We start from the raw sequence: 19,923 nt of genomic DNA on the forward strand, positions 1-19,923 counted from the left end.
AGAGCCAGTTTCTGCAACCGAGGATCGGACAGCCAGGGTCCCCTCCCTTGGCCGCCACCCATCACACAGTGCACCGGACCCGCCATGGATTATTTTTAACAATAATAAACAAATAATGAACTCAGTTTGTCGCATGTTGTAAGATGATCACAGGATACAAAGTTAATTAAACAGATTTTTATATAAAAGTACATAAAGTTGTAGATGATTTCAGTCAAACTTAATTTGACTTGTTTATTGAAATAAAAGCTGCTGGAAATTTGAAAGTAAATTTTCAGACTTTCTTCTCTGTCTTCTCTGTAAATTTAATGTATTTTTGCTCTGAAAATGTTTATTTTGACTAAAGAAAATGTGTAGAAAAGCGTAAAACCACAGAACCTGATGCTGAGGAGTGAACCTGCCTCACATCATGGCCTTCTGGCTGCAGTAAAGATGGTGGCGCAGGAAGCTGAGGATCTTCCTCCAGGAGTCGTCCTGAGCGTCGCTGTGCGGCTTCGTTTTCCCTCCGTAGCGCTGGAGCACTGCAACACAGCCCACATTTCAGCACAGACCCCCAAACCGCAGAGACTTTCCTTTTCCTGGCACAACCGTCAACTTTTTACTGGAACTTCCTCAAACAAAGCAATCTCAATCTGAAAGGTGCGGCCTGCGTTTGAAATTGGAAATCATTATAAAAGATGAATACTTTGTGCTGCATATTCATTTTCCACTGTGATCTGTAATTATTTTGTTCTGGTTGAGAATAAAATGTTTAATAAATTTTCATCGCTCTTGAATTGCAGTTGGGCACCAAAACTAAAAACCCCTTAGCATGATGCTGCCACCACCCGGAGGAGCAATGGGGACGATGGGAAGTGAATTTCTCCCTTGCTGCTTCCACTGCTGCTTCAGTTTTACACAATGTCAAGTTTTCATCTGTTATCGATGTGAGGAGCAACAAAATGTCACGTTTAACGTCATACATGATCACAAACATTTAGAAAATCAGTGATTTTGATCGTAAAATAGTCATGAAATTCTGATATATTTGTTAATAACTGAACAGTTTGTTTAAAGGGTTTTCTAAATGCATTCTGGGTAAACCGGCCCTTTAAGAACATTCCTGATCTTAGTTGACTGGTTTGTATTCAAATCTGCAACAGTTTTCAGCTCATTTCTATAGAATGAATGTAATTAAAGTGTCTTTTCTGTGATTCTGTGTGTGTTGCTCACCTTTTTGGTTGGAGCTGTACATAATGAAGTTTCCGGCGGGGCAGTGAGGCGAGAACGGCGGCTCGATCAGATGTCCGGTTTCAGGGTAGTCCAGCCGGGTCAACAGGTGACCCTTCCCCGCGGCGTTCATCGTCTTGGAAATCTGGGAGGGAAACACGGAAACTTTCACTCCAGACTGAAATAAGAGCCGAGCTCTGATTCGCTTAGTTCAAAACGATCAGGAATAAAAAGACAAATCTGATGAATTTATGGGAAGCAGATATTAGGGCCAGGCGGAACTTTTAGTTTCAAGAATAAAAAGACAATAATACGAAAATAAAGTCGTACAAACAGACACAGTCGCTTGCAGAACTAATTAAAGGTCCTCTATTGGTAATAATTAATAGATTCAGTATTTCCTAATCTATGAAACCAATAACTTCACAAAATTCTCAAATCCTTGTTTTACCGCCGTTGTTTTTTGTGTTGAAGTTCTCCCAACATGACTTTTTTCTTGAAATACTACGACTTTATTCTTGTACTAATTTTTCCTCATAATTTTATGACTTTATTCTGCTAATAAAAGTTTATTCTCGTATTATTTCCACTTTATTCTCATAACATGACTAAACTCATACAAACTCATTCTCGTGACTGTAGGACTTTGTTCTCGTCATTTTATTTTACGGTTCATGTGGATGAAATATTTTCTGTATGATAAATATTTTAAATGATGTGTCTGAGATATTTGTTTTCATAAAAACCCGGCTGCGTGTAAACAAACGTCAATCTGAGAAAAAATGAGCGAAAATCCAGAGACTAAAACTTTTAAAGTTCTTCTGAGAGCTGAAACGAAAACTCACATCATCGGCCGTTTCCACCGCACACCAGTTCTGGTCATCACATCCGTTGACCAGCAGCAGAGGACAGTTTATTTTGGCCACCTTGCAGGAATAAAAGCTGTAATTCTGAGCGAATGGAGTCGAGTCTTCAGGAAGAGGAACCAGAAATACTCACGTCCACCTTCATGGACGGTTCCTGCAGCAGCGCCAGCCCCACGTCCCTCCAGATCTGATGGTTGTTCTCATCCACGCGTATCTTATTGAACTCGCTGCCAACACACACAGGTTCAAACCATCCCGGCTGAGAAACTCCAGTGTTCCCAGTGTTCCCAGTGTTCCCAGTGACCTACCTGGGAATGCTTCGGTGGAACCCGCTGAGGGTTTTCCCTGGCGATTTGCTGATGATGTTGCTGATGCAAACGACGCAACAGGGCTGAAACAGAACCACGGCGAACATCAAAACTCGACCAGATATCGAGGATAAAAACGGGCCGAGTACAGAACCCTGCGGGACGCCGCACGACGCGTTCAGGAACTGGTTTCTGAATCAAAGCTGTGTTACAGACCAGGCTGAGGAGACACCAGAGATCAAACTGATACACCGAACAGAAAGTATGTACACCCCGGATATTTTACCCTTTAAACTGCTTTAAAAATCAATCATAACCAAAAATCCCTCCTTTAATCAGGCCTGTAGCAATAATCAATAATCAATAATAATTGCAGTCTAAATGAGAAAGATTTGCATGATTTATTGTTTTTGTTTTTCTACCAAAAACTGGATGATAAAATCTTCAGTCTGGTCTTTTTTTTATTATAATTCTGTTGACAAAACTTCATAATTCATTATATTTATTGTTTCTGTTTAGTTCATTTAGTTTTGGATATTTAAAATGTCTTCCAGCTCCATGTGTTAAATATTGATTAGTATTTAAAGTTGATTGATCTGTGACCATGTGTTCTTGTATTGTTATTCTGTTATATCATTTGAAGATGGTCTCAAACTAAAATAACTTCTGGGATAATTTATCATCCAGCAAATATTGTTATTCTGACAGACAAAGTTTGAATTTCTGCAAAATAACTTCAGTTTAAACAGTTGTAATAAAAGCCAAAAGTCCATTATGCAACAGTTGGGGAGGTTTCTGCTTGGACAACCCGGACGTTTATCACAGCTGGTTTAATGATCCAAAGTAACTTGATTTGTATCAGATTCACCAAACTATTGGCAGGAGATTTATCACATATTGAAACAAAGACTGAGAATCCTGCTATGAGTCTAAAGGAAAAGTCTCAGACTTTCTGAAACATTTTGAAGATTCTCATCAAGCTAAGCTAAGTTTTCGTCAGGAGAAGACTTACCTTGATCTCTGTGCTTTCCGCCACCAAGCCGAGGGTCACGATGGTGCCGAGGCAGAGACTGATGATCCCGACTCTGTCTGGGATGACCTGAGGATGGTCCTTCAGGACATGGTAGGCGTTCTGCACAAACAAACAGGGTGCTGATTGGATGTTTTCATCCACAGAACTTTCAGAATCAAGTTCTTTGGATATGAAAAGGAAAAGGTTTCTTTGTTTTTTAGTGAATGACTGAATTATGAGAGTCTTAGGGCAAAATAAATGCAAAACTGTCACAATTCTTGGTATTTTTCACACGGCCATGACTCAGATAATCAAACAAATGGATAATGAAGAAGAAAAAAGGTTCCAGTTTGTGGTATAAAGTGTTTGTAGTAATTGGTAATGAGAATATTTCCAAAAAAAGTCCGAACAGGGTGGAGTGGAACGCTCTGCGACCAGGAATAAGACCAAAGCATCGCAGACGCCACAAAGGAAGAACTTAATGTAAAAAAGGGAGGATTTAAAGTCATGAAACGTCCACTTTAAGAGATTTACTGATTCTGAAAATAGATGAAGTAAAAGGAAAGTTACACAAACCTCAAAGTATTCAAAACTCATATCTGTTGACTTCATCTGCCCCGTTTTGAAATACTCCAGAGCCAGACAGACGTAACCGCGCGAGGCCAGCAGGGCGGAGCGGTACTCCAGCAGCCCGCCTCCGCCTCCCCACAGGTCCAGAATCCCAGGGAACGGGCCTGGACCTGCAGGACCAGCCAATATTCATACTGAATATCCATATCTCCAATTACAGTTGGAAAACAAAGGCTTCAGAAGCGTTTTTCACAATTTATCAATAATAATAATAAAACTAAAGAAAAGCATTTGACACTATAGACCATGAGTTAAAACCAGCTGCCTTAATATGAGTTACAACATTTTATTTCCCTTTGGAATCAATAAAGTATTTATGAATTGAATTTACCCAAAACGTTCTGGAGCTCAGCTTTGGTTGCCAAGTAACGGGTGGAACTCAACTTGGGTTGCTAGGTAACGGCCAGTGCCTGCTGATTTGTGACATTACTATCGGGGGTTAAATTAGAAAATTTTAACTGGAGCAAAATATTCTTGGATATGTGGAGAATCAGAGGTTCAGTGTTGGGTCCTAAACACATAAAATATATAATATATATATATATATTTAGGTGTCCAAGTTATTAACATCTACAGTATGTGCTAATGATGCTACATTGTAAAGGTCTGGTCATAGTTAGCAGCAGCTTCAGAATACAACTGAAGGACAATTAAAAGAATTAAAGAAATAAATTATCACTAAATTGTGCCAAATTTTAAAAAAAATATTTAGTAAGAAGAAAATTTTAAAAAATATGTTAAACTCATTATAAAGAGAAATAGAATATTTTTGTTTTTCAGCATTGTGTGTTTTTTTTTACTTGTGTATGGAAACGTTAAAAATGACTGAAATAAATAAATAAATTGTCCTGCACTACGGTTTCACCTGGGGGTATAAAGAGACCCCCTCGTAATTCTCCATCAGTGATTTCGATCCGCTGGATGCCTGGGCCCATGTACCACCTCTCCGTTACCATGGAAACCAGAGGGCTGTTGTCCCTGAAGTCCTCGTGTCCATTGTAGAGGGAGATGGTGATCAGCATGGGGGTGGTGACGTCCTTCTTCCTCAACCTGACCAGGGAAGAGTGAAGCAGAACCAGCTACAAAGTTACATTTACGTTTCCAGACTGATGCTAGCAAGTTTACCTATGTGAACAAAGAATAATTTGTCATGTATGATTTAATTCTCACACACTCTTGCTGAAAAGATGCTCTGTGAAGGCAATGGCAATAACAACATGGGAGGGTTTTCCTGCATGAACAGATTCCTGGAGGTCATGGGTCAAGCATCAAGAACTGATTTAAAGCAAACTTGAGATAATAAATGTACATTTTTAGACTTCCATTTGGGTTTCTACTGCTTCTAAAAACAACACCAACCACTTTTTAAAAAATAACTTCATATTTTTTGGTGTCTGGAAAATGAGCCTTTTCAAAAACAATCCGATTGTTAAGGTAGATTCTATGGACGCTGTCCCGTTACCTAGCAACCCCAGCAGAGTTCCAACAGCCATTGTATGTGCTGTACAATGGCTGCTGGAAAAGACAAGAGTTTTGTTGTTGACTTACTATTCAGAAACCACTTACTGAATTGTTGTTGGTTGTGCAGGAGGCTCCACTTCTGCTTTTCAATTGTACACTTGTATAATTGTACGTATTTTCATAGCCATTTTCACGTGAGAGTGTAAACGTTGATTAAACGTTGATTAACAGCAGCTTACTTACATTTAAAGTGACAGAGGCCCTAAAATACACTGCCTGGCCAAAAAAAAAGTCGCCACCTAAGCAAATAGGTACAAGCCTCCTATTGGATAAGTGCTGCATACGCGATTATCTTTCAGCTGGCAACAAGTTATTTAACCCCAGCTGATGCAATGAGTAACTCCTCATTTCTTAAACAACCATGGCAAAAGACACATCCTGTGGTCGTGGAAAAGACGTTAGTCTGTTTAAGAAGGGTCAAATCATTGGCATGCATCAAGCAGAGAAAACATCTAAGGAGATTGCAGAAACTACTAGAATTGGGTTAAGAACTGTCCAACGCATCATTAAAAACTGGAAGGATGGTGGGGAACCATCGTCTTCCAGGAAGAAATGTGGTCGGAAAAAAATCCTGAATGATCGTGATCGGCGATTACTTAAACGTTTGGTCAAATCAAATCGAAGAAAAACAACAGCAGAACTCAGGAGTATGTTTAATTGTGAACGCAAAAGCATTTCCACACGCACAATGCGAAGGGAACTCAAGGGGTTGGGATTGAACAGCTGTGTAGCCGTAAGAAAACCTCTAATCAGTAAGGCTAACCAGAAAAAAAGGCTTCAGTTTGCTAGGGAGCATAAAGATTGGACTCTGGAGGAATGGAAGAGGGTCATGTGGTCTGATGAGTCCAGATTTACCCTGTTCCAGAGTGATGGGCGCATCAGGGTAAGAAGAGAGGCAGGTGAAGTGATGCACCCATCATGCCTAGTGCCTACTGTACAAGCCTGTGGGGGCAGTGCTATGATCTGGGGTTGCTGCAGTTGGTCAGGTCTAGGTTCAGCAACATTGTGTGCCCAAAGAATGAGGTCAGCTGACTACCTGAATATACTGAATGACCAGGTTATTCCATCAATGGATTTTGTCTTCCCAAATGGAACGGGCATATTCCAAGATGACAATGCCAGGATTCATGGGGCTCACATTGTGAAAGAGTGGTTCAGGGAGCATGAGACATCTTTTTCACACATGGATTGGCCACCACAGAGTCCAGACCTTAACCCCATTGAGAATCTTTGGGATGTGCTGGAGAAGGCTTTGCGCAGTGGTCAGACTCTCCCATCATCAATACAAGATCTTGGTGAAAGATTAATGCAACACTGGATGGAAATAAATCTTGTGACACTGCAGAAGCTTATTGAAACAATGCCACAGCGAATGAGGCTGTAATCAAAGCTAAAGGCGGTCCAACAAAATATTAGAGAGTGTGACCATTTTTTGGTGGCGACTTTTTTTTTGGCCAGGCAGTGTAGCTTAACAGACTAAAATGTGATTATTTAAGAATGATTCTGTACCAAAAATGTAATGAACACATTTTGTCTAGACACATCTTAACCTGTTCAAGGAAACATAACAGGTCATCTTTCTGTTCATCTGATTTAACCACACAAAAATATCAATTGAAACGCTGAAAACAAAAGACACGTTGCCTTCAATATCACACAAGAAATCCTTCTTTTCTGCAAACATGATGTCAAAAGACTAAGAAACAAATATCCTTCAATTACTTCGGCATAACTTGATTGGTTTTGGAACCATTTGGATAAAATGCAGCTTAATTTAAATTTCCGGTAACGGAGTAATATTCAGACGTTTAGAGAGTTGAAAATGTCTTACCTGAGTCCGGTGCGGCTGCCTGGAACCGGACGCAAGCTCCAAATCAAACCCAAGGGCTCCATCCCAGAGTACGTTCCTCCAAAACTCAAATCCTCTGAAACTAAACACAGACAGAAAACTTGAATGAAGCTGAATGCATCGATATCCATAGAGTGCATTGGTCTCAGTCAGCTGACTGATAAGACATTTTAGAGAGAACAACATCTTTTCCTTTAGTGGGATAAAATCAGTTTAGAGCTTAAATAATTCCTAAAATATTTAGATTTACTTTTATGTGCATAGTATAAAATGATTTATTTTATACTGCTTAGGATATACATATACCCAGTACATATTATTATGTACCGGGTATATAAGTGTCATTTGTTTATTTTAAAAAGGTTTTTTTTTTAAAATAAATAAAGAAAAAATTTAAATTTTCTTTGGTGAAAGTTTCATTACGTATTTAGAATAAAAATGGATCCGATTTTAAACTATTTCTGAACATTACTGACCAGATTTTTTGTGGGGTTTTTTTACACACAATGAGAAAGTGACACTATAGACCATGAGTTATATATATATATATATATTTCAACAGGTCGTCACCTGAAATGGTTTTCACTTCATAGGTCAACCTGCCCTGTCAGGTTAATAAGTGGGATTTATTGCCTTATAAATAGTCATGAAAATAAAGAAAACCCATTGAATTAGAAGGTGTGTCCAAACTTTTGGTCTGTACTGTATATATATACTTATATATATATATACTGTATATATATATCTATCTATATAGATAGATAGATATAGATATATATATACTGTAGATATATATCTATATATAGATATAGATATATATACATATATCCTAAGCAGTAACTTATGCTTATTCAGGAAAATTTACAAGGTGGTACATATTTTAGTCCTTTTACTTTTCCATTTTATAGCACAATAGAGTAACTTTGTTACCTTCGGTTATTATAAAAAATTATCAAATATGACTTAAAAGAAATTTGACTTTGTAATTTAATGCCTTGAAATTGGGCCTCTTTCTCTTTAAAAACTGGAAACTGCAGCTCAGAGGAGGAGTGGCGCCTCGAAGGCGGAGCTAAGTCCACTCAGGCGTAACATGAAACTAAAAAAAGTTGATTTTACAAAACACTGCCCTTTTGACATTTTCTGCTTAGCAAAGAGCCAAAGAAATGGAGCAAAAAGGTGTGTACTAGTCCTGCACGGCAGATTCTCCTCAGACTGATTCGACGGAGACCAGAACCGACCTGACACTCTCCCGCTGTGGTCGCTGACGTAGCGGCCGTACGCCTCCCAGTCGTCCCCGTCCTCAGAGTGGTGCAGCGAGCGCAGCGTGAACGGCGACACCGGGGGCAGATTCTCCACCAGGACCTCAAACGCCTCGTCCACCAGCGCCCGCGAGGGCCGGACGGAGAGAATCGGAGGAGTAGAGCTCAGAGACATGGCCGCCGACCAGCTGTGGAGAGAAACACGGTGGAGCGCCGCCGCGTTTAAATAACCGACTCAAAGTCCAACATGTTTACTATCCTGAGATACAACCGGCAATAAAACGACCAGTTTTCACTCCAAGAGCAAACTCTCTGCATTTCCTTTAATAACCAGGTTTGCACTGACATTTGGAGGCAATAAAAATAAACTGATGCAACATTTTTCCTGCTGTAAAAGTTTTATTTGATTATTTAATTGTGAGATTCGGGTTTTACTTGATTATAAAGACATCTGAAGCGACCGTGAACTTTTAAAATGACCCCAGTTGAACTCAAAGCGTAGAGATAACCGGATGATGACAGACCAGAAACCTCTGATCAATTCAGCTTAAGGTGGAAAAGGTCCACCTTAAATACACTTTCAAGCCTTTGTCTTTGTGACGTTTAAATAAAATGATTCCAACAATGTTTGAGAGGAACTAAAGTCCAAACTTAATCTTTGCAGAAATCTGTGACAACTGAGATAAAGCAGAAAACATCAAAGTTCACTTGGATGAGTTAACATGAGGAATGCTGCTATTTAAAAAGTTTCTTCTAGTTGGTTAGAAAAGCAGAAAACAAACTTCATTCATCTCAGAATTAAACTCAGACACAAATTTTGAGATTAATCTCAGAGATTATCTACAATCAACTTCCAAGTTTCTTAGTCAAAAGTCAAAATTTTTCACATTTTCAACCTTGGAAATTTTTCTAGAAAATGTATAAGATTAATAAAAAACTTTCTGAGATGTTTCCAGCTGTTGGAAAAGTAGGAAACAAATAATTAATCTCAGAAATTCTCTAGAAAAAAAGCTTGAAAATGTCTGAGCTTGACAGGTCAAAATTTGCTAGAAAAAAAATTGAAATTAATCTCAAGAGATTTTTTTTAATGAACTTGGAAATTCAAAAGTTTCAAAATAAAATTTTCCTGTTTCTTGTTTTTTTCTAGAAAATATCTGAGATTAATCTCTAACTGTATGAGTTTTTGGTTGAAGCTTACTTTTCTATCACTGTCGTAGAAAAATACATTGAAGTAAAATATTTCAATGCATCTTACATTGAAATAAAGGAGGAGTTCTGCCTTTGGCCGCTAGAGGGAGCCAGTTTAGCATAATTCTTCATAGAGTGTTGAAGGTTTTTAAACTACATTTTTAAACCTTTGTCATTTTTTAAAGTAAATGTTAAACTTCTCATATTAAATTAATCATCTTTACTGGAGTTACAACATTGTGATTTCTGAATCACTCTTCAATAATCAATAATTATGGTGTTTGTTACTTACTGCAAATAATCTGCTGTTTAGTTTTGAATCACTGTCACATGCAGCTGCATTATCCATCATCTGAAGCCGTTACGTCATCCGTCTCTCTTGGGTTAACCCTAACCCTCCCTCAGCTCGCTGTCACAGCCTCGCTCATGGAAAACCTGCTGCCTCGCTGCAGCATCCTTTTGTTTGCTCATTTTTAATAAACAATTCATTCAATCATGTGGATGTGGAAGATTTGGATCAAGCCTTGCAACAGAATCAGTCTTTCTATAAAGAAACTGAAAGCTTGCAGCTTTAAAACGAGTTTTCTCTTGACTCTTAGTGTTTTTAATTGTTTTTAAACATTCATCTTCTTCGCACTGTTAAAAAAGAGGATAATTTAATGTTAACTTTGGACAAAACGTTTGGCTCTTTCCTCTTTAATTTTCCCGGGATCCTCAGCAGGCGGCGGCGTGCTCTAAAGTGAAAGCAACAACAAAGCGCGTTGACGTCACAGATCACAGAGTTTAATCTCATACAAAGCAATCAACAACAAAGCTGCAGAGGAACAGAGATATGCATTTTTCTCATAAAAATAAAGACAGACAAGGGGAAGACAGACAAACACAAAACAAAAGACAAACAAAAAGCAAAGGCGTCTTTGGAGAGAGAGCCGATGCAAAAAGGCAAAATGGTGGCCGCTCTCTGCATTTTCTCTCCCGACGCGAAATCTTATACTAAAGAGGTGTTTCTCTATTTAATTTATGCACTCAAGGCGTTCCTCTTGTTGACCAACTGGAAACTCCCTTAAGCACTCAGAGAAACTTGGAAACTCCCCCTGATCTACGCAAAGATCAAAGGACCATCTGCCTTCTACCGAGACAAAGAAGCGGATCGCTGGCCCTGACCCCCCGTGGCTCCCATGGTCATTCTGAGTACAGAACGATCCTGAGATAAGACCTCACAGATACCTGAGAAATCTAAAGTCTCTGTCTCCCAAGGAAAATGCTAATTTTATGGCTTCGCCTCACAGCGGGGAGACTCCATTGAGTGATCTGCATTTTGGCCCCTGTTTGTCTGAATGCCTGCTCATCTACTCAACAGAAAACTGTTCTAAATAAGAGTGCTGAATATACCTTTAACACATGTCGTAAGATTAACTGTATTAAGCACTAAAAATAATCATTTTTCCTTAACAGCACCAAGTCTGAAATATACTGAGAAAGTGTTGGAAAATATGTGACTTTATTCAATTAAATCTCTGTCCTTTTGCCATGTAACCGTGGAAACTGAAGCGAATCAAGGCCAGTCGGCGTTTTACAAACATGGAAATCCATCAAAGATATGAAACAATAAGAGAACCTGAATGAAAGAAGAGACGGGACTTCCTGCAGCTAACAGAGCGAAGGAATCCAACCCCAACGGGAGAGTTTTACGCTCCATTTAAAAATACAGTGATGGTAAAAAGACAGTAAACATTTTATGCATCAGAACTGATTTTAGAGAAATAACTTCAAAGCTTTACTGACTAAAAGTTTACTCTGAATCCATCCGAACTCCAGGAACAGATCTCCCTTTGGTGTTTCCAGTTATTCTAGTGGATTCTGAGCTTTCTGATGATGTCAAACATATAGAAATATTTTTAAAAATGAACTAGATATGTCAATATGAATGTTGGGGTTCTGCAAACCAGATTGGTGAGAAAACAGACCTCAAAGTTTTAGAACAATTGTCCCCAAACCTGATTAGCATTTATATTACTGTATTTTCCGCACCATAAGGCGCACCTAAAAACCTTCAATAAGCCGACAGTGCGCCTTATAACCCGGTGCGCCTTATATATGAACCAATATTGAGCCACAGCAGGTCTCGCAACTACGATAAGCAGCCGCCGACTTCATTTTCCCTCGTAGAAGAAGAAGTGCGCGGTGCAGGCTGGGTTTTGTGTAAAGACCCCAAAATGGCTCCTATTAAGAGACACACTTATGACGCAGAGTTTAAGCTCAAGGCGATCAGTGACGCAGTAGAACATGGGAACAGAGCAGCAGCAGAGAATTTAACATGAACCAATCAATGGTTATAGCGGAAGTGGATATATATTGTGATTTGATTTACCGTAACAGTATCAGACTGTTTTTTACGTGTTTATTGAATCGAGGAAAAGTTCCCCTCCACTATATGTTACACCTTGCTGTTGTTAAAAGATAAACTGTCACCAAAATACCCCGTCACTGACTTTACCTCGGGAAAATAATAAAACAGCTGTTTATTCATTTTGGGAATGAACGGAGTTTTCAGAACGCTGGTTTGTAATCTATTAATAAAGTTTGACTGACCTATCTGACTATTTTGTTGACATTTAGCGCAGCTCCATCTAATGGATGCATAACGTAACTCCAGCCTCTACTGGAGCGTCTATTCTATGTGCCTTATAATGCGGTGCACCTTATATATGAAAAAAGTTTTAAAATAGGCCATTCATTGAAGGTGCGCCTTATAATGCAGAAAATACGGTACTTTGCAGAAGTGAGCGTTTAGCTTATTTAGTTAGAAATACATAGATTTTAATAAGTTTTCAGCTTTTAAACGGATGGTTCTCGAATATATTAAACTTTTAGATATTTCAAACCTGATAAGCTCATTATGATATCTGTAGATATTCCACAAATGTAAAAAAAAATACAACTTGCAATTGCTGTTTCCATTAAATAAAAACTACAATTAAAATCACGTGAGTAAAAGTTTCTTCATGCTTTAAAAAACATTCTGCCAAAAAACCTTCTACTACTTCCTGTTCGTCTTTTTCGTCATTTCAGTCAGTAGTAACATCCTGTTGACGATCATGTGACTCATGATGCAATAAAAAAGTGTTTCCATTGCAGTTTTTAAAAATACAATAAATTAGATTTAGTAAAAAAAAAACTTCCAAAACTTATCAAAAATCTGTTTTTCCAAAGTTGGCATGTTTACATAAAGCAAATTTATTTTCGTAATTCCAATTTCCAATTTCATGATTGATAAAATGCAGCTCTTGACAAACAAACATGCTGGTTTTAGTGAGTGTTTATTTTCACTTACGGTGAATAGTCTGTTATTTCTTCAAGGCAAAAATATTTATGTTTTTTTATTATCCAACTCAGTTCTCTATCTCCAAAAGAAAAAAATTATTATAGCTTTCAGATTTTCTAACCTGAACATTTAAGGAAATTTCCCTTAAGGTTTCTGTAATTGTTTGCTGAATTCAGCCGTTTTATTTTATGGCTGCTGCAGCTTTCTGAACTCTGGTTTCTAGTGCAAATACCTTAGTGCACTTGAAATAATAAAACTAACAAACCAACAAAACTAACTAATAAGTAACTTTTCAGTAAGATGTAGGAGTTTTTTAAGTCAATAATTCCTTAATATCAATTCTAAAAAGTACTAGTTTCACTGGTAGACCTTTTTAACCTGAAACAGGACATTTTCCCACGTTAGAAGTGAAATAATCTGTCAGTGAAACTAGTAGTTTTTCATCAATATCTTGTGAAAATTGATTTGTAAGTTAGTTTTGTATAATTTCAAGTGTAGGAAGATATTTGAACTACAATCAAGACCAAAATACTTGGTCTAGATTCTAGTTTTGTGTTTTTGCAATGTTTTTCTAGCAGATGGAAAAATACAAGAAGACTCACCTGAAAACGCCGTGCAGCCCGTCGCGGTCACCTTTTTCCACCGAACTGGACCCAAACGAACCTCCAGATCTCTTTGTTGCTAAATATGAAGATGAAAGAGATGAAAACATGCCACGTTAAACATCGGACAGTCCAGGACTTCGGACTGAAACATGACCTTGACCTCCTTCAGCACAGCTAAACTCACAGTTCAACAAATCAGCGAACCACTGCACGGTTTGCATTAATTTCTTCAGGAAAATCATCAACCAAAACGTATTTAAAGTTTAAAGTCACGACAAGACGGTAATCAAACCAACTGCGTCATCACGTCTCGGAGTTTTTTTTATTGTTGTGCTTCTTATTTACTTTTTATCTTTATATACGCTTTATTTCATTACAGCCGAATTTACAATAAAGCTTCTCTCATTCACATATGTTTTTCTTAGTGTTGTCGGACCGTTAAAATGGGCAGAAAGTCGGAGTGAAAAACACTTCGGGTCAAGCGCGGTCATTTTAAAAGTATTGCGAGCGGAAGCTAATGCTTCAACTTAAAATTATTACTTTTACTAACTTAAAACAGCCGTTGAGAAAACCTAAGCTTGTACATTTTAAATTTAGCCGCTCTGTCGTCAGTTCGGGTATACTGACATTTATGTCAGTCTATAAACAAAAGGGAAAAGTGGAGGAATAAACATGGAGGCACATGTTAAATGCTGCGTGTTCAGTTCAAGTTTCTCGTAAAAATGAGCATCGCTTAACTTTAAATTCAGGGAATATTTGGTCATGTTTGCTGACTTATTTTCATTTTTTGATCCTTTTTTACCACTTGTCTTCCCACAAGACTGTTGTACTTCTCAGCCATGTTTATTGAGGAAAGCCGAGCCGGCCCACGGCAATGCAAGCTAAGGTAGCACGTAGACCAGCAGGGGGCAGCAAGACACTTAATTTATCCACAATGAAGAAATCAAAACTTTAAATTTGTTGGTACTTTTAATTTAAAATTAAACTACAAGGTTTATGTTTACCCATTTAAACAAAACTAATTAATAAAATGTTAAATGTTAAAAAACATTAAAATAACTGCAAACATTCAAGTGCAGATTAAATTTATCCATTTGAAAAATAAAATAAAAAGCAGGAAAAAAGTAAAATTATTGCCATGGGTTTACTGTTTTAAAAACATTGTTAATTAAATAAAACGGTGAATCAGACAGAGAAAAAGAAAGCACCATTACCCAAAGACTGACACCGTCATCAGGTCCAGTTTAAAAGGAGAAAACACTGTGAAAGGACAACATTTAAGAAGTTAAACATTCAGGCAGCCAAATGTCAAAGTGTTTCTGCAGCAGGATAGATTGTACCACAACTCACACCATTTCCAGACTTGCAACATTAGGGTAGGGTTAGGGTTAGGGTTCTAAATATTTAGAATATTTAAAAATGTTCTAAATATTTAGAGGATTTTGAATTTGAATTTTCTGCTGAAAAATCTTACAAAACTCAAAACCTTTCCAAAAGGTTGTCATCCAACCAAACTGAAGCTTCTGTTTATCCATATATGATGCAACATAATCCAGTTACATAAGACTTGTGCTTGTGGAGGAAACTAATTAAACTGGAGTAAGTAGCTGTTTACATGATGCTTAATGGAAACTTTATGCATAAAGCTAATAGGACAAATTAGGCTAAAGAGAAGCTTTGCTAAGATTAAAATCAACATTCCTGGTTGTAATTGATCAGAATCTGGGTTCTGGACTGTCTGATGCAGAACATATTCCCATTTTCCAGCTGATCTGTATGTTGATCTGCATTTTCCTGCTATGAAAACATGAAAAATAATGCAATAAGTGATGCAAGCAGCGTTTATCAGATACCAGTGGAATTATTACTACATAGTATCATCATCCTAATGCAGGTAAAAATTCATCTTAAAACATATTGTGCTAAGAAAAATGCACTTCTGAACCTGTAATATTGCATAATGTTGGGTCTTCAATGAGTAATTTTAAAAAGACCAAAGAAAGAAATAAAAAAACAACAACAATGAAGGGACCAAATGACTCAAAGCATTTTCAAATACATTCAAAACAAAAGGAGGAGACGCTGTGATCCAGCTTCAGTTCGCTGTTGACATTAAAAGACATGGAAAACGGTTCTGTTCTAGCAAGATAAGCTTGTAAAGTTAATTATTACATGTTCTGTTCTCCTTCAGATTACAACATGGCTGAACACTTAGCCGTGACTGGCATCAAAAAGGACAATTAATATTTTCGCCTCCCACATTTAAAGCTGTGCACCAATTAAACTTAGCTGGTCAAAAAAAACAAACGCAGGGAGAAATGTGGACCATAGCAAGGAAATGAAAAGATCCCAATATTTTTACTGCAGCACAGCTAGCTGGTATAGGATGTTGGAAGAGCTTCAGTTTAATATTTTAATGACCACATCCCAATAATTAGCTATAGACAGGAAAAAATAAAAAATATTTACAACAGATGCTCTGCTTGCTGTTCTTGTTATTATATTGTTAAATGCTAGCATTGCAGCACAGCTAACTACAGCAGGAAGTTGGAAAAGCTACAGTTTAATAATGAGAATAAATCAACAATACCAGTGTCATTAAACTCTTATAGTAACAGAAAGAAATGTTAAATTATCTACAGCAGATTCTCAGCTTAATTTTCTTACTTTTATATAGTTAATTGCTGCCAATGTAGCACAGCTAGCTGCTACGGGAAGTTTAAAAAGATGCTTTTTAATACTACAATGAACAGAGATGTTAACAGTATCAGCACTGCTTAACTTGTATACAGACAGGAAGACATTATTTTAAAAAATCTACAACACATTCTCTGATTGCAGTTCCTGTTTTATATTGTTAACTGTTAGCAATGTAGCACAGCTAGCTGCTACAGGAAGTGGAAAATTATGTTTTCTAATGCTAGAGTGAGAAGTGCCAACAAAACTATGTATAGAGGACAACATATAAATAACTGCTGAACTAAACCCTCCCCTTGTTTTTGTTTATGTACAAGCTAGAGCTAGCACTGCAACACAGCTAGAGGCTACAGGAAGTTGGAAAAGTAGCAGTTTAGAAAGCCTACAACCAGCAGTTCCAACAATATCAGCTGTTGTTATGCTGGTATACACCAGCACATGGAGAAAACTGATAGTTGAGAGAAAAGTACATTTTACTATTTATCTAAAAGCTAGTGTTAGCATTGTAGCACAGCTAGCTATGACAACAAGTAGGAAAAGCTGCAGTTTAATACTCCAAAATGCAGAGATGCCATCAAAACTATTTATGAAAAAGGTAACAAACTACAGCATAAACAAAACCCTCCCATTGTTCTTCTTCATGCACATGCTAACGCTAGTACTGTAGCACAGCTAGAAGCTACAAGAAGTTGGAAAAGCAGCAGATCCAACAATAATGGTTGCTCTTGTGTTGGTACACCTCAGCATGTGGAAAAAACTAACAGCTGAAAGAAAACTACACATTTTGCAGTTTACCTGAAAGCTAATGTTAGCATTGTAACACAGCTAGTTATGATAAGAAGTTGGAAAAGCGGTAAAACTCCAAAGAGCAAAAATGCCACAAACTTATAGTATTGATCCAGAGAAGTAAAGCAGTTGAAACAAACACTCACTATTTACTATTTCCATATAAGGTAAAGTTTGCGTTATAGCGTAGCTATGGAAGCAGATTTAGGAATTAGGGTTGAAACAATATGACGAAAACTGATTCATGTTGATGTTTTTTGCTTTGGAAAAGATACTAAGTCATCCACCCAGTTACTGGAAAGAGTGTTCAGTCCAAGTTACAAGAAAGAAAACCAGTGGGATTTGAGTAGGATTGTGTTGACAGACCAAACTAACTATTAGTAACAAGAAAGCTAATCGCTGGTAGATTCATGTTTACTGAAACAAGAGCAGCAAGGAAACTATTTCTGTTGGAGAACGCCATCAGATGTCAGAGGGAGACAGATTCATTTGTTTTTTCCAGGGAAGAAAACAGCAGCCAGATGTAAATTAGGCTGGGATGTGGATCTATAGACAGACAGAGGCTCCTTAAAGCCAGCACACAGGATGGGTCTCCACCCCGACGACTTTCATCAACTAAACTGATCCTTTTTAAAGTCGGCTGCCTTGCTTTGCTGCATTCATCTCCACTTCCTGTCTTAAACAATGCACTTCCTTTCTCTTATTTCCTGACCTCAGCTCTTTGATAAGCTGGGCCCGCGTTGACAGAGTGATTGATATTAAACTGAAATTCTTTAAAGCCAGACGGAAAACTAAAACGTTCCCACAGCAGGTTCAATCTTTTACTAACAGATTGCTTCATTTATAAACATATAAATGGGAAGGCCTTCATAAAGTTAGTCAAAACTAACAGCCACATTTCAGAGCTTTTCAGTTTATCATGATGGGACAAAATGGGGGATCATTTTCAAAGTCATATTTCACCATGTTATTTATTTACAAATGTCAGTTAGCAAGCTAAAGGTTTAGTTAGCAAGTTAATTACTTTGGTAATTATTATTTATTTATTTATTATTTAGCTAATTGACAAGTTAATCTACATAAGGCTAACTAAATATTTAGCTAGTTCAAGACTTTAGCTAGCTCAAAGCTAAATATTTAATTTAGAGCTAAATAGTTAGCTTGCTCACTAAATATTTATGGAACTAAATATTTAGCTAGCAAGCTAAGGTGAACAGTAACAGAACGACTCTCTGCAGGTGGCTACCTTCACATTAACTTTGGTTTCTGGGTTTTCTACCTGCAAATTAGTATTTTTTTCAAATCTGTTTTAACAGCTGTTGCATATCTGGATGACAGCTTTCAATAATTTTCCCATCAGAGATGTGTTTTTGTTCAGGAGCAGGGCAGTTAAAAAACCTGACAGGAAGTCGCTGTTTAATCACTTTAGGTGCTTCCAAACTAATTAAGTTATTGCAGACAGGAAATTATTGTTCCTTTCATCATAACCTCTGAGGGGAACACTTTGAGCTTCTGACTTTCCCAAGAGGTTGAATCTGGAAGCAGCAGCTCCCAGTCAGCCTCCACTGGCTTCTGCTTTTCTTACTCTTTTGTTTGAACATCCACAGTTTAGTTCTTTTATTTCATTTGCAGAAGGACTCTTCATCGATAAAACCTGGTAAATAAGTGAACTTAAATGTTATAAAACAGATTCTTCACCATTTTTACTCTCAAACTAGCATGCATGTTGTTTGGACAAGTTGATGAACTTGGAGAGAATATGCAAATTCCACAGAGAAAGATCTGCAAATTTCAGACTGTCTTGGTTTTCTAGCAGACGATGTTCTACTGGCGTCCTCAACCAAAGACCCTTCCCCAATAAACGAGTTCTCAAGTAAGACTGAAGGACCCAGGATAGGAACCATAGCTCTGACCTGATAAAGGTCTCCTCCTCTTTGCCTCAACTGGAGGAGTTCAAGTATCTTGATGTCTTTGTTCCTAAACGATGGCAGAAGGATGGATAGATCACTTTCATCTGCCTGAAGATCTGGATTTGCTGATCCAGATGTGTTCAAACTCTCAAGAGATACGGATAATAACTGAAAGAACAGCATGTTGGACAAAATCAGCTGAAATGAGCATCATCTGAAATCTGGTTTAGCATCTGATCAGGACACGTTCAGGATGTTTTCCAGGAGAGACGGTATATTTACCAGCCAAGTCTACAGGAACACCATGCCAGAATCGGCTTCAAGACCAAGCCCATGTCTGCAACATTCCTCAAAGATTTGATTCATGAGTTGCTGGACATCTCATGATGTGACTCTCATGGCTCCAGATCATCCTGTAGAACGACGTTGCACTGTTGGGTTGAGATCTGGTGACTGTGGAGGCCGTTGATGTTGAAGAAACCAGCCTGAGATGGTTGGAGCTTTGTGACATAGACATGGTGTCAAGAAAATATTCCTCCAACACTACACTACCAACTGATGCCACTCAAGAACATTCAGATGTCAGATGGGAAATCTCACAAAACTACTAAAGACCAATCATGAGTTCAGAGCAAACAAACATGGCTGACTGGAAAGAAGCAACAGTGATAGTTTGTTTGCTCTGCTTAACAGAACGAAACGATACGAAGATGTGGACGACGTCCACTGGACTTCCTGGTGAGCAACAGGACGTTTCA

The 19,923-nt window shown here is 37.8% G+C and overlaps 1 protein-coding gene across 2 annotated transcripts; it reads right to left on the minus strand.

Annotated features, from left to right (window-relative positions):
- Nucleotides 1–298: 298 nt before the first annotated feature.
- On the minus strand, nucleotides 299–14,486 carry LOC116736711 (acyl-coenzyme A thioesterase 1-like). 2 transcript variants are annotated; one of them, XM_032589403.1, is made up of 12 exons: nucleotides 14,400–14,486; nucleotides 13,770–13,848; nucleotides 8,634–8,842; nucleotides 7,378–7,477; nucleotides 4,891–5,075; nucleotides 3,972–4,135; nucleotides 3,396–3,515; nucleotides 2,384–2,466; nucleotides 2,209–2,302; nucleotides 2,055–2,135; nucleotides 1,213–1,354; nucleotides 299–521 (listed from the first exon to the last, which is right to left on the minus strand). In XM_032589403.1, the coding sequence occupies exons 3-12, from the start codon at nucleotides 8,827–8,829 to the stop codon at nucleotides 403–405; spliced, it is 1,284 nt and encodes a 427-aa protein (XP_032445294.1). In that variant the 5' UTR covers nucleotides 8,830–8,842; nucleotides 13,770–13,848; nucleotides 14,400–14,486; the 3' UTR covers nucleotides 299–402. The 2 variants fall into 2 exon arrangements, with proteins under 2 accessions (XP_032445294.1, XP_032445293.1); XM_032589402.1 differs by lacking the exon at nucleotides 14,400–14,486 and adding an exon at nucleotides 13,957–14,054.
- Nucleotides 14,487–19,923: the final 5,437 nt, after the last annotated feature.

The sequence above is a fragment of the Xiphophorus hellerii genome, chromosome 17 (genome assembly GCF_003331165.1).
Source record: "Xiphophorus hellerii strain 12219 chromosome 17, Xiphophorus_hellerii-4.1, whole genome shotgun sequence".
In the NCBI taxonomy this organism is placed as follows: Eukaryota; Metazoa; Chordata; class Actinopteri; order Cyprinodontiformes; family Poeciliidae; genus Xiphophorus; species Xiphophorus hellerii.

Coding starts and splice junctions, on each gene's coding strand:
- LOC116736711 (XM_032589402.1), bottom strand. CDS start 14,014: ATGATTTTCCTGAAGAAATTAATGCAAACCGTGCAGTGGTTCGCTGAT. Junction 8,843..13,769: donor GGGCTGCACGGCGTTTTCAG/GTGAGTCTTCTT, acceptor TTCTCTCCACAG/CTGGTCGGCGGCCATGTCTC. Junction 5,076..7,377: donor GGCAGCCGCACCGGACTCAG/GTAAGACATTTT, acceptor TTCCCTGGTCAG/GTTGAGGAAGAAGGACGTCA.